The sequence below is a fragment of the Chelonia mydas genome, chromosome 16, assembly GCF_015237465.2.
Source record: "Chelonia mydas isolate rCheMyd1 chromosome 16, rCheMyd1.pri.v2, whole genome shotgun sequence".
In the NCBI taxonomy this organism is placed as follows: domain Eukaryota; kingdom Metazoa; phylum Chordata; order Testudines; family Cheloniidae; genus Chelonia; species Chelonia mydas.
Window position 1 is genome coordinate 734,175 of NC_057857.1, and position 14,177 is coordinate 748,351.

Below are 14,177 nucleotides of genomic sequence, written 5' to 3' on the forward strand. Positions count from 1 at the left end.
ATAGGGCCTGGGAGTGGCTGGCTCACTACAAAAGCAATTTTCCTTCTCTTGGTATTGACACCTCCTCATCAATTATTGGGGGTGGACCACATCCATCCTGACTGAATTGGCCCTGTGAACACTGGTTCTCCACTTGTAAGGTAACTCCCTTCTCTTCATATGCCAGTATATCTATGCCTGTATTTGTAATTTTCACTCCCTGCATCTGAAGAAGTGGGGTTTTTTACACATGAAAGCTTATGCCATAATAAATCTGTTAGTCTTTAAGGTGCCACCGGACTCCTCATTGTTTTTGTGGATACAGATTAACACGGCTACTGATACATGGTCATCAACAGTAATTTATTTTTCAATTTATAAAATGCACCTATTGGCATATCAAAGTGTATGCACAAAAAATAAAATCCATGCGTTACAGCCTAGTGTGACACAATGTCATCTCAATCTCCAGTCTAAAAGAAGTTAATTATACTTTGTGTAGTTTGCCAGCCTTGTGACTTCCATGTCAGCATTTCTAGCGAGAGAGGTACTGTTAATGCTAATCTCTTTCCCTTCATGTGTTAAAACAAATTAAAGGGTATCAGACCTGTGAAGTAACAGCATTGAAACTAAAACAGGCTACCTTTACTGTGTAGCTGTTCTGTGTGTTGCAATGCTCAGCAACATCACAGCCTTTCAAAGGGGGAAGCAAAGTTTCTGCAAAGTGAAGGAAAGAAGAGATGATGGGATACAGGGAAAGCAGGGCTTTCACTTGTATCTCACCCCATGTAAATCTGAAATGAATTAAAGTAAATAGTGTTGGTGTTGGGTTCCAGTGCTACAGGTTACCTTTGCTTCTGTCACTCACAGTGAAAGTAGCGTTCAAAGCCTTCTCAGAATGGATCAGTACAATTTCAGGGGGCACAGGGAGAATCACCCTTGGGGTCTAGTTCTGCTGGGTGAATTCCACTGTTAGGTGGTACTTAGGTTATCTTGCAATATTAGAATGTGAAAGTTGAACAGCCATGTTTTTGAAGCATGGGCCTGCCTGTATTGGCCCATTTAAACATGGTGATGGAATACGAGCCGTTAATCTTCTCCTTCTGTCCATCTGTAGGATGGCACTGAAGTGGTCGTTAAAGAAGTGCTGGCAGGGGACAGTGTCCACAGCCTCCTCAGCATTCTTGATGTTATCACGGTAAGTTCCTATGCGCGGGTGATTTTTCTGAGACCTTGTCATCTATCAGTGCGCCTGTCAGAGCTATGCAGCCTTGGCACATTAGTGTTACATTTGTCACCTTGATTCTTTCCTGGCATCTCTTTGGGTAGTGCTCCTCTCACCAATTAACAAGCCACATGCCATAATTGAAAAGCTCTCTGAGTGTACATTTGAATTGACTGTTTACGTGTGATTATTTCCTCACCTTTCAGCTGGTTGGCCTTTGAACCCCTCCCTGGGTTTCTTTCTTCTAGTTTGTTTAAAGTAAACACACTGAACTTTGTTTTTCTTTAAGATGTTTGGTTATGTTTCCAGCACTTTAACTCTGGGAGAGGTAGCTACGTGACAGCCATTGAAACCAGGAAGACCCCCTCTCTCCTCTTCCCCCCGCCCCGCCCTCCCCCTCGCCACTGCTATAAATTTAGTTCCATGGTATATCAGTGACTAGGGAAACATGTATTTCCCTACATTGGGGGCTCAAATTAAGCCAAGTCCTATATTGGCAACGTGTTGAAAGTTACGAGTACCTAGTTGGCATGGAGCAAATGGCAGCTACCTTTATTTTTAATAGGAAGGGGTGGCCTGTGCAGAAGACAAGTCCCACCATGCAGTGCTCCATCTGTAGCTGAGCTGCTTTCTGTGCAGAGGAAGCTGAAGCATTGCATGCTGGAGCCTGTAATGCCAGCAGGGTGAATGAATCCCACAGAGGCTGAAGAAGGTGGATGTGGGCCTGGGATCCTGTAGCCTGCAGGCTGCAATTTGACCACCCCATCCTCTCTTACACTTAGCATCATCAGCAGGACACCTGAATAAAACCCCACATCTTGCCATCTTAGGATGTGGGTGCTGTCTACAGTGTATGCATCCTGAAATACCTAGACAGAGCACACATAGTACCAATGATTGTACTGTGCCTGCATGACCTTGAGCAAGTCACCCCATGCCTGCAACTAATGGTGGCAACGCTAGGATTAGGATCCACGAGCTCCTGGCCTTAGATGGTGTGGCCTATTTAATTACTTAGTCAATTATTTTTATCTACTCTAATTAAAAATAAATCTTTCAGTTGATAACATAGCAATTATACTGTGAAACAAGCTAATGACTTTCATCCTTCTTAATGTTGCTCATACTGCCAGTGACCATATATGGGTTGTACCCTTTAACTTGTTTTGCTTATACGCTGATGGACTGGCTGGTGAGATACTTTACGCTGATTGAAACAAAATGCATGCTACTAACTAGACTTCCAGGGGGGATTTTCTGGACTATTGTGTGTATTACTACTGCACCTATTTAGGATTTGTTAAATACAAGGTGGTGAATTTGCCTCTTCCAGTAGTGCACAGGCATGTGAGTATTCATTGGAGGGTGTTGGAAGCAGAGGTGGAAACAGAGTTCAGTCGTCAAGCTCTGCTATTAATGATACTTGACCCTGCACCCTGTCTCTCGTGTTTGGGAGTAGCTTTCTATTAAGAGAAGCCACAGACTCTAAGTGCTGACGATCCTAACAATCCTGAAAGGTTTTCTGCTCACTACTTTTAGGCTGGTGAGTCCACAGTGCAATGCAGACATAAATATTTCTATTTCCATGGCTCCTACAATCAGCAGTATTCCACTATCTAGGCTTGGGCATGCCTCTCCTGTAAAGTGATGGCATGTCATTCAGGGCAAGCAGACAGGTTGATAAAAAGATTTATATTGTGTAAGTCTCAGTCCTGCTTTCAAATCCCCATTATTGGCTGACCTAGCAGTACCTCGATCTTGGTTACCTCCCTTCATAACCTGTAGTGAAAGCATTTTTCAAAGGGCGTGACCACAGAGATGCCAGTTGTGTGGCACACCAGCCAACATGCTCTTGGCTAAATAGGAACAATGCTCCTCTAGAAGACTATGATCACTCTGAATGGCAACCACAATCAAATGGCAAAACAATACAGCAGCTACAACTGTTACGAAGTTAGAAGTAAGGATCTCAGTGATTAATGATTTATTTATAGTACAGTAGGGCTGCAAGTGTGCCAGTGGTGCCACACAAAGCTACGGGAAGGCTTAGTCCGTATCTAGAAGAGCTTATAACGGAAGCAGATTTTCCACTGGAAAAGCGGCAGGTTACCCTGTTGAACTCACCTGTATGCCTGCCTTTTACAGACTAGGTCCAACCCCTTTGAATTGAGTGGCTGATTTTTGTTCTGTTTTTCCTCTTTGTTTTGTTCCTTGTTAATTTCACCAAAAGGAGTGGTATGAAACTGGCATCAAAAGACAAGAAGAGAGAAAATGACATCAATTGAGTTAGAAAAATACAGAGAAACTGATTTATGGCATCCAAAAAAAGTGTTGAATGATACTTGTCAAATTTTTAGCTTTTTTTTTTCTCTTAAACTGAAAATCAGAAGCTGAAGTAGGGTTCACAACGATGTCAAACATTTTCCAGCTAATGGATGTCAGCAGGGAGATTTCTTAATGATAGAATATTGGCTAATGCTATAGCAGATTCAGCTGTGAGCTCCCTTGTTTAATTACAAGCTAACTCGTGTAACTAAACAGGGTTGGGCCTGGTCACTGCTTGGATGGGAGACCTGCAAGGAAAGCTCAGGGTGTTGCAGGGCGTGGTGACGCTTGTGGCTGTTGCGGAAAAGGTGATAAGAAGGGGCAGGTAGTTCAATTTAGCTGTCACTGTTCCCTCTAACAAACTCAGCTAGTGCCTCTGCTGTGGAAGAGAGGCGCAGTCTGACTCTGACAAACTACATATGTTTGGTCGGGAAGGAGAGAATACTAATGCTTCCCTGCAATGTTCCCGCTAATATTTTCCATCCATGTGTGGAATGAATTTTGTTATGTGCACCATATCGAGGTAATGTGCAGATGTATGCCACCAGTAGAAACAAAAAAACCTAGATATAATATATATTTAAAAAAAGTTACCATAGGGACAATTATTCCAGCCAGGACAGGTTAGGCATTTTAGAACTTGCCACTCAAAGAATTAAATTTAAGCGTAAGAGAAATAAAAATTATGAAATGCATATACCAGTCAAAATAACTAAAATAGCACACTTTGAAAGAAGTAACAACAATAATAATAATACAAGTATGTGTTGGGAGGTAAGTGTGAGAGACACACAGTGTGTGTGAGAGAGAGAGAGAGAGAGATGCGTTTGCCCTTTAAGTACGCTGCCCTTTTAAGTAGATTGGCACTCACCAGTCTGAAGCCTGCTTGTTCAGACACAGCAGCAGCTGCTCCCTCCGTCCCACTCCCGAGCCCTGTTGTGTTCCCCCCTCCCCTCTCTGTGGAGATGGGGCAAAGAGGAAGAAGGGGGAGGGGGACACCCTGACATCAGTATCCCCCCTCCCTCCCCGCTCTGCGCAGCAAGCAGGAGGCTCCTGGGAGCATCTGGCCAGGGGCTCCAAGGGGGAGGGCAGGAGCAGCGTGGCAGTGGGGGGAGGGGCACCTGAAGTGCACAGCCCATGATAGACTGCTTGGCGGCCGCGCAGCTGAGGGGGAACTTAGCTTCCCTGCCTGTTCCATCCACTGGAGCCAATGTGGCTTGTCCAGGTGGAGAGTTGCTCTAACCTGAGCCTTAGTGGGAGCACTGCAAGTGTTCTCTTCCATCGCATGTTGTACACCAGGCAGCCTAGGGACCAGCGAGTACATGGGAGCCTTGGGCCCTGGGCCCTGTCCTGTCTGGTGTGTTGGATGCAGAGGCAGAGCAGAGCTGCCACACTATGGCCTGGAGCATTGACTCCCCTCGCTGGTGAGCCGCAGCAGGTGTGATGGTGGAGAAGGCAAGGCAGCTACTGCTTCCCTGCCTTCTCCTGGCTCTTCCCCCTCCCTTCATATTCCCACTCACTCACTCACGCCACCTACATCGCTCTGCTCACAGCCTTCCTTCCCTCCAGTAATAGGGCAGCGTTCTGATGCTTAACAGAGTGTGGCTGACAACATTTCCCGTGTCCACTGTCTGTCTTTGACATTCAATTTGGCAATGACAAGTTGTAGCAATAACATTAAAGCTTTAAAATATCCAGCTTGGTGGCTTGGCCTGTGTCTGAGAGACTGCACAGCTGAGCTGAGGGGTGAAATTTGAAGGCTGTGTTACACTTATGCTTCAGGTTAGAGAAACTCGAGGAAATATGAGGAAAACATAGACGGGTTTCAGAACAGGAACATCTTAAAGTGTTTCCTCTGCAGAACCAACTATTTCTCTTCTTTAAAAAAAATAAAATAAAAAAAATAAAAATTGTACCATGAAGAGTTAAATATCTGGCCAAATTTGGAGGCTAAGTGAAATTTTTAAACGATAAAACAGAAGGATTTTACTGAGGTCACTAACAATGCGTCCAGGGTTAGTAATACTATAACCCAAGCTATTTCGTTCAGAGGTAGCCCACCTACACTCTGGAGCATTTTTCAGGGTTGTTTGTATTTTGAAGGATCTTGTAGTTCTCTTTGTTAAGTGGATTTGCAGTACTGGATCCAAATGACGTTGCTGGCTAAAGTAGTTTTGATTTAATAGGGAAAAAAGCAAACCCTTAAACAGTTTCCAGCTCACAAAGAGGAAGACTGTTAGCAAGGGCTTCCATATAGGTGTGGTGGTGGCAGTGGGGAGCCCTGGAAAGTGAAGTGCGGTGGGAATCCCTCCTTCCAGCAGCATAGAAGTAAGGTAAGACTTTCTCTGTAATGTAGCATGAATCCAAAGTTAACATTGGAGGTTTTGTGTTGGAAGCACAAGATGGTCCAGTATAATCCATATTGACTAGTGTAAAAGGTACAAGGTACCTCTGAATTGTGAAGCGAGTCAGGCTCCATGGCCTGCTGATGCTTATGCACATTCCAAGTATATTGCCTTCAATTTATGTTGGAATCATTTAAACAACCCAGTAATGTTTAAACCTCACTTTGGAAACCAGCAAAACTAAGCGGGATCAGTGGAAAATGGGTGGCCCTCCCACCCTGGGCCAGCACAGATATGTGGCATTAGGGACTGAGATAGAGCTCTGCCTAGTGGGATCCTCTGCCTTGATTTAATTCTCCAAGTGGCTTGGGATGGGATATCAAGGGGAACATAAGAACATAAGAATGGCCCTAGTGGATCAGACCAAGGGTCCATCTAGCCCAGTATCCTGTCTTCTGACAGTGGCCAGTGCCAGGTGCCCCAGAGGGAATGACTAGAACAGGTAATCATCAAGTGATCCATTCCCTGTCACCCATTCCCAGATTCTGGCAAACAGAGGCTAGGGACACCGTTCCTGCCCACCTATCCTCCATGAATGTATCTAGTTCTTTTTTGAAACTTGTTATGCCTTGGCCTTCACAACATCCTCTGGCAAGGAGTTCCACAGGTTGACTGTGCGTTGTGTGAAGAAATACTTCCTTTTATTTGTTTTAAACTGGCTGCCTATTCATTTCTTTTGGTGACCCCTAGTGCTTGTGTTATGAGAAGTAGTAAACAACACTTCCTTATCTACTTTCTCTACACCAGTCATGAGTTTATAGACCTCAATCATATCTCCCCTTAGATATCTCTTTTCCAAGCTGAAAAGTTCCAGTCTTATTAATATCTCCTCATATGGAAGCCGTTCCATACCCCTAATAATTTTTGTTGCCCTTTTCTGAACCTTTTCCAATTCCAATATATCTTTTTTTGAGATGGGGCGACCACATCTGCACACAGTATTCAAGATGAGGGTGTACCATGGATTTATATAGAGGCAACATGATATTTTCTGTCCTATTATTTATCCCTTTCTTAATTATTCCCAGCATTCAGTTTGCTTTTTTGACTGCTGCTGCACATTGAGTGGATGCTTTCAGAGAGCTATCTACAATGATTCCAATATCTCTTTCTTGAGTGGTAACAGCTAATTTAGACCCCATCATTGTATACGTATAGTTAGGATTATGCTTTCCAATGTGCATTACTTTGCATTGATCAACATTAAACTTCATCTGCCATTTTGTTGCCCAGTCATCCAGTTTTGAGAGATCCTTTTGCAGCTCTTCGCAGTCTGCCAGGGTCTTAACTATCTTTAGTAATTTTGTATCATCTGCAAATTTTACCACCTCGCTGTTTACCCCTTTTTCCAGATCGTTTATGAACATGTTGAATAGTACTGGTCCCAGAACAGACCCCTGGGGGCCACCACTATTTACCTCTCTCCATTCTGAAAGCTGACCATTTATACCTAATCTTTGTTTCCTGTCTTTCAACCAGTTACCAATCCATGAAGGCACCTTCCCTCTTATCTCGTGGCAGCTTACTTTGTGTAAGAGCCTTTGGTGAGGGATCTTGTCAAAGGCTTCCTGAAAATCTAAGTACACTGTATCCACTGGATCACCTTGGTTCACATGCTTTTTGACCCCCTCAAAGAATTCTAGTAGATTGGTGAGGCATGATTTCCCTTTACTAAAACCACGTTGACTCTTCCTCAACAAATTGTGTTCATCTATATGTCTGACAATATTGTTCTTTATTATAGTTTTAACCAGTTTGCCCAGTACTGAAGTCAGGCTTACAGGCCTGTAATTGCTGGGATCGCCTCTAGAGCCCTTTTAAAAAAAATTGGCATCACATTAGCTATCCTCCAGTCATCTGGTACAGAAGCTGATTTAAATGATACATTACAGACTACAGGTAGTAGTTAAACTCCATCCTAATTCAGTCATCCCCTTGCCACCCACTACCTGATTGCCTCTCTTGATGGGGCGGAGCCCCCTTCTGGTTGGGATGAAAGTGGGAGAGATGCTGGATATCCAGAAAAGGGAAACATTCTGATCCCAGTAATTCAGCAAACAATAATAAACTTCTCCTTACAATGATAGTTTTGTGGCTGCTCTCCAGGGAACGTGCTTATGGACTTATTGATCTTTTTTGTTAATTCTGAAGCATTTTCTCAGTCCTGCATTAGTCCTCTTGTAAACCTTTCCCTAGCAACACAGACTTATCATGTGCTTGTTGTTAATTTTGCTGCTAATTACCCAGTAACCATCAAAGAACAGAATGTTTCCTGGGAGCTGATGGCTCAAGGGGAAACTAGATTAAACCCAGTGAAATGTCTTGTGTCAAGATGGCTGTTGCCATTGTAAGTTCCAGTTTTTGGTTTTGTTTCTGGTATTTGTGCGTCTGTGCATAGTACCATGTGACTCATGTCTGATACCGCTTCAGCCAGTTACCAAGGCATTAATCGTGTTAACGGCCAGTACAGTAACCAGTTATTACTGTTTTTCAATAGCCAATTTTAGTTATTGATGGGCTCCTGCTAACAGGGAGGAATGGGCTCTCTAGATCCAGCTGTGCTGATGATCATGAATGGAAACTAAGCTGTGATTAGGGAAATTCCTGTTGGAGCATTGATTTAGTATTCGCTTAACTAGCGAGAGAGAGACTGTCTGTGTGAGGTTCTGTGGGGACTAGAACCTGGAGCTGCAAGGTGCAGGACGACTGATATCACGCCACTACCTGACAGCTGTGATAGGGCTGTATACATTATTGTGTAGACCCTATGGAAATAAACACCACCTCAGACGGTCGGACAGACAGCTTCTCTTGTGGCCGCTGTTTGGTCCAGGTGTGCTATTTAAGCCCATGAGGAGATCCAGGAAGTGTCCATCCAATGTGGTGGACACCCCAGCAGTTGTAGCAATGGGCCTGTCTCTTGGCTCCCCCTTGGACTCATGGCTCCTGACTCCAGCTCTGGCCTTCAGCACTGTTTCTGGCCTCTGAGTACCACTGCTGTGTCCACTAGGCACAAGCCCTGGTTATAACAGTCTGTGGCTGTGCGGATATATGTCTTTCTGTGGGGTTCTTTGTTTCCTAGCTGCACTTAATCTTATCCAGGTATCTTTCATGTAACTTGACTTGTATGTGCCATAATGGCTGATGACTGATCATGCTGTTGAATCATTCATTCAGCTCACTGTATCATATGAGCAAAACCCTTAATTTAATTCCAGGCTCTAGCAATCAGTCTCTCTTGATCTGTTCATTAATTTTACAGCATGTGGAGATGAGGCCCTATCCTAATGTCAGCAGATTTACTAATAGTTAAATGGTGATAAGAATAGATTTTTATTAACTAAGTGAAGTAGGAATGGAAAAATTAAGTAATGATTCATGAGCTGAAAATGTATTGTGTACTGAGCAGGTCATGAATAATTGACTGTTTTTTAGAATCTATCTACATACCCTTTTCTCTTGCTAATCAAATATTAACACTTAGATGGGTGGCATTTTCCAGACTGCTAGTCCAATGCATATTTTACATAGTGCCACATTTGTCCTGAGTGATCCCAAAGGGCTTGACAAACTACATACGCATACCACCAAAATGTAGCTGGCTTTTGGGGAGAGGACAGACCACAGTATGCTGTAAAACAGTGAGCAAGAGAGGAATTACTAGCCAGGGGCAAATCCCTACTGTAATCAAAAAGTGCTATGCTACTGTTCATACTGGATACAAGGATTATCTTTTCAGGTCTCTCTGAAAGATTCTCTCTTGCCTGACCCCTCCCACTCCACTTATGCTCACTAAACCACATGACACTTATTTTATCTAAAAAGGTTGAAAAGATGAGTCAACCCTGCTGAGGTTTGAACCTGTGGTTTCAAATAATTGTTCTGGGTACTTTTTGAAGTCTCAGGTTTATACTGCAAAATTGCCTATTTTTCATACACATAAATAAATAAATATGGTAGCAGAAAAGTTATTGACAAAGATAGGAGTAGTTAACATTCCACAAGAATGACTTAGAGAAGGGTGAGAAATCTGATGAGGGTTGGAGCAGAGGGTGGCTGTGTCACGGAGTCACCGGGCAGTGCTCTGGAACTACTCCTGACGAAGACCTTGGAGCATTCAGCATTCCCTTTTCACACTGTGTGCTTCTCACAGCGAGTCCGCACAGGCAGGGCTCCTGGAGAAGCAAGAGGGCCCTGGGCCCCAACTCCGCAGTCAGATGTGACTCTCAGCCAGCCAGTAAAACAGAAGGTTTATTAGACAACAGGAACACAGTCCAAAACAGAGCTTGTAGTTATAGGAAACAGAACCCCTCAGTCACGTCCATCTTTGGGGGCAGGAAAGCCAGACTCCAGCTCTGGGCCTCCCTCTCCAAAACCCTCTCTAGCTCCACCACTGGCCTTTGTCTCTTTCCCAGGCCAGGAGGCCGCCTGATCTCTTTGTTCTCCAACACCTTCAACTTGCACCTTTCAGGGGAGGGGCCCAGGCCATCAGTTGCCAGGAAACAGGGTGTCGGCCATTCTCGGTGCAGACAGCAACACACTGGCCCTCTGCTCTGCAACAATCACACACCCTTATCCCAGCCCTTAGACACTCAAGAAAGACACAGGGGAAACCGAGATACCCAACAGCACTCAGCGAGAATGTTAAGAACAGTCCCACTTTGTCACAGGCTGTAAAGATGGAATCTGAAGCCATGACTGGAAAGTCAATTTTTCATTATGACGGAGACTTAGTGAAATGGATTTAGCAAGGTGATGAGCAAATTAGAGTACGTAGAGGGACGTAGCTATTATACTGGATCAGACCAGCAGTGATCCATCTAATCTAGTGTCCATTTCTTCATTGGCCAGTACCTGATGTTTCAGAGCCTAGAGGCAGATGCAAGAAGCCCATAATGGGTAACTGAAGGCAGCTATTCCCCAAGGGAAATTTTCTTCCTAAACCCCATTAGTTGTTGGTTTTATCAATCCTCTAGAAGAAGTATCATCCAGAGTCTGGACAGACTCTGATCACAGAAAAGGTTTTTAGCTTGTTCATAATTACCTATGACAGTGCAGGGAGTGCAGAGGTGAGCCTGAACTCTGATTACTTGGAGGTGAATTAGTGCCCCAGGAGAAGCTTTTTGGGAAAATGATCTAATCAGGCTAGTGGTCTGGGTGGGGTAAAAACTTAATTATTGTCCCCATCAGCCCTGGGGTGATAAAAGGCACAGGAAGGATTGACCTGCAGGGACGAGAGGGAGGAATAGGGCTAGCTAAGCTTAGCTATACAGAGATCTCAGTAGGGAGATCTCTCTTCCCCTCAGGTCCTGCTGAGAGGGCCTAAAGCTCAGCAAAGATTATAAATAAGTGGGAGCGTGGGGGACTGTGGTGATATTGGTGAAGGGGAAATAGAAACAAAGTGTCCCTAAGAGTCTAGGGTGACCAGACATCCCGTTTTTAAAAGGACAGTCCTGTATTTAAGCCCTCCTGCAGGTGTCCTGACTTTTTCTTAAAAATAGGCAAGTTGTCCTGTATTTTCTGTCTTCCCTCTCCTCCCCGCATCAGTACTGACAGGTTCTGCTGCTGGCTGGAGCCCTGCTCGCCAGCTGCCAGGGCCGGCCCACAACATTTTGGCACCTGAGGCGGGGAGCTCAAATGACGCTCCCATGTCCCCTCGCTTGGGCCAAAACTTTGAAAGGTCTCAATTCTGCCTTCTTCCTGTTCTACTCCTCTCATGGTACTGCTCTGCTACCTACCCCGATAAAGGAGAACTAACAACTTAAAATGCCTTATTCAAAAATTTTAAGTAATACTTACATTTGCTGTTCAGGCGTTTGAAAGTTAACTTTTCTTGTCTGCATAGTAAACACTGGCATTTTTATCTGTTTGAATAATCAGTGGTGCTTTCTGTGCCTTCTTGGTTGCAAAGATTTGAACTCCTTCCTGTTGAAGGTCCACAGTCTAGGCCAGCTCATGCTCTATTGAGATGGTTGCAAGGCCGACCAGCCTCTCCTGTGTCATTGTGGAGAGTAGATGTGTCTTTATTAACTTTTATTAACTGCCAGCTTCTCCACTGTCAACTGTTACAGGAAGTGTTAGAAGTATGCGCAGAGCAACAAAAGCATTTGGAAAGAGGGTGGTCATCTTATTTGTGCATGTATATTCCAGAACAGCCTTTGGAGTTGAAATGTATCTTGAAAGGGCTTTCAGTTCATCACCTAAATCACTCACATCAATATCGCACATGTCATCATGTGTCAACACTGTCTCTGGTGCCCTGCATTGCTGCTGTAGGCCTTCTTCAGGTATAGTGAGAAGTTTTGGAATATCATACAACATCCCAAATGTACTGCTGTGTTCCTTGAGCTGCATGAAACGTTCTTCAACTGACTGTATTGCACAATCTAGCACCTGGTTAAAGAATCCAACTTTGAATTATTGTTTGGGGTCTCTTATGGGATTATCCTGTGCCTCGTAATCAAAATGTCGTCTTCTTCGGTGACTCTTGTATTCTTGAATGGGTGGGAAAATCGCTTCAGTGTGAAGTTCTTCTGCCAATTTCTGTGCACTCTTCAGAACGTTTTGCAGTCCTTCATCTGACAGGTAAGACCGTAGGTATGACTTTGCTTTGTCCAGTTGTTCCATTGCTCCAGATATATCAAGGTCAACACCTTGGAGTCTCTTGCTTACAACATTTATTTCAAACAGTATGTCATGCCACAACAGTAAGCCACACAGAAACTTGAAGTTATGTATGTTTCTGGTGATTCCATTTCCCTCTGCCACTGTTCTCCCATGAACAGTTCCTGTCATAGCATTATCCTCCATAATGGCAACTATGGCATCATCTATCTTCCCAATTTGGGTTTGATAGACTTTATTGCCTCCACTTGACTTTCCCATCATGTGGCACTCAGTGGTTTCAGTGTCAGAGAGGATGTTCCCAGATGCTGCTTCAAAATTTGCCATCGATGAGTTGATGCAGAGAAAAACACATAGATGCTTTGAATTACATTAAAAAATTCAGCAGCCTCACTAGAAACTGATGCTGCATCACTGACTACCAAGTTCAATGAATGAGAACTGCATGGGACTAAAAAAGCTCGAGGGTTTAACTCTCGGATCTGTGTCTGCACTCCTCTGTTCTTTCCTCTCATGTTGGCACCATTATCATAGCCCTGACCTCTCAAGTCAGCTGTCGCAATTCCCATATCTTCCAGCTTTTTAAGAAGCACATTTGACATACCAGCTCCTGTAATATCATCAATGTCAGTAAATTCTAGAAAATGCTCTCTGACAGTCACCATTGCAGGGACATTTTCACTAGGTTCTGTTGTTGTTACAAAACGCACCATTAAAGTTATTTGTTCTGTATGGCTAATGTCAGGTGTGCAATCCAGAATAACATCTTGCCGACTTCAGATCTGCCACAATCTTCTGTTTGACTTTTGTTGCCAGTAACTGTATGAGCTCATTTTTAATTGTTTTTCCAAGGTAGTGGTGTGTGTACATTTCTTGGGTGAAAAGAAAAGGAGTACTTGTGGCACCTTAGAGACTAACCAATTTATTTGAGCATGAGCTTTCGTGAGCTAAGTGAGCTGTAGCTCACGAAAGCTCATGCTCAAATAAATTGGTTAGTCTCTAAGGTGCCACAAGTACTCCTTTTCTTTTTGCGAATACAGACTAACACGGCTGTTACTCTGAAACATTTCTTGGGTTGTAACTCTTCTTAGATGCTCCTGGAGTACAGCATCAAACTCAGCCTTCAGCTCCACAATTTTAAGGAAGTTTCCATTGTTTGCACATACAGCTGATCTGAAGTGCCACGCAGTGCTAGGTTTTGGGTAGCAAGCATTCTCACAATGGCAATGAGTCTTTTCAGAACATTTTGCCAGTAAAGAGACTCTGATGCAATCTTCTTTTGATGCTGATCATCTATGGTGGCCTTTAACTTTAGTCTCATCTCAAGCTCTTTCCACCTATGGAATGCTCTCTGGTGATTTGCTGCCTTCTCATGACATGTCAGATTTCTAGCCAGATTTTTCCAGTCCTTTGTTCCTGTAGAACCCAATGTGGCTGTAACATTAGACTGGAAGAGTTTGCAACAAAAACAGTATGCAGCATTCTGGGTTTTTGAGTACATAAGCCATGGCCTCTCCATTTTGTCACCATTGGGGATTTCACGCCAGTAATGTGTTGGATGGAAACTTCTGTATTCATTGTCTTTGGGGAACATGAAGTTTTTCATTTCCTAGTACTAC

General features: G+C 43.8%; 1 protein-coding gene across 7 annotated transcripts in view; it reads left to right on the top strand.

Annotated features, from left to right (window-relative positions):
• The window catches only part of PNPLA7 (patatin like phospholipase domain containing 7), a 398,841-nt gene that overhangs the window by 46,169 nt on the left and 338,495 nt on the right, over positions 1 to 14,177 (top strand). For all 7 annotated transcript variants that reach the window (XM_043530657.1, XM_043530661.1, XM_043530656.1 and 4 more), the window contains one exon: positions 1,097 to 1,177. In XM_043530657.1, the coding sequence (XP_043386592.1) occupies positions 1,097 to 1,177 (81 nt within the window). The remainder of the gene's footprint in view (positions 1 to 1,096; positions 1,178 to 14,177) is intronic.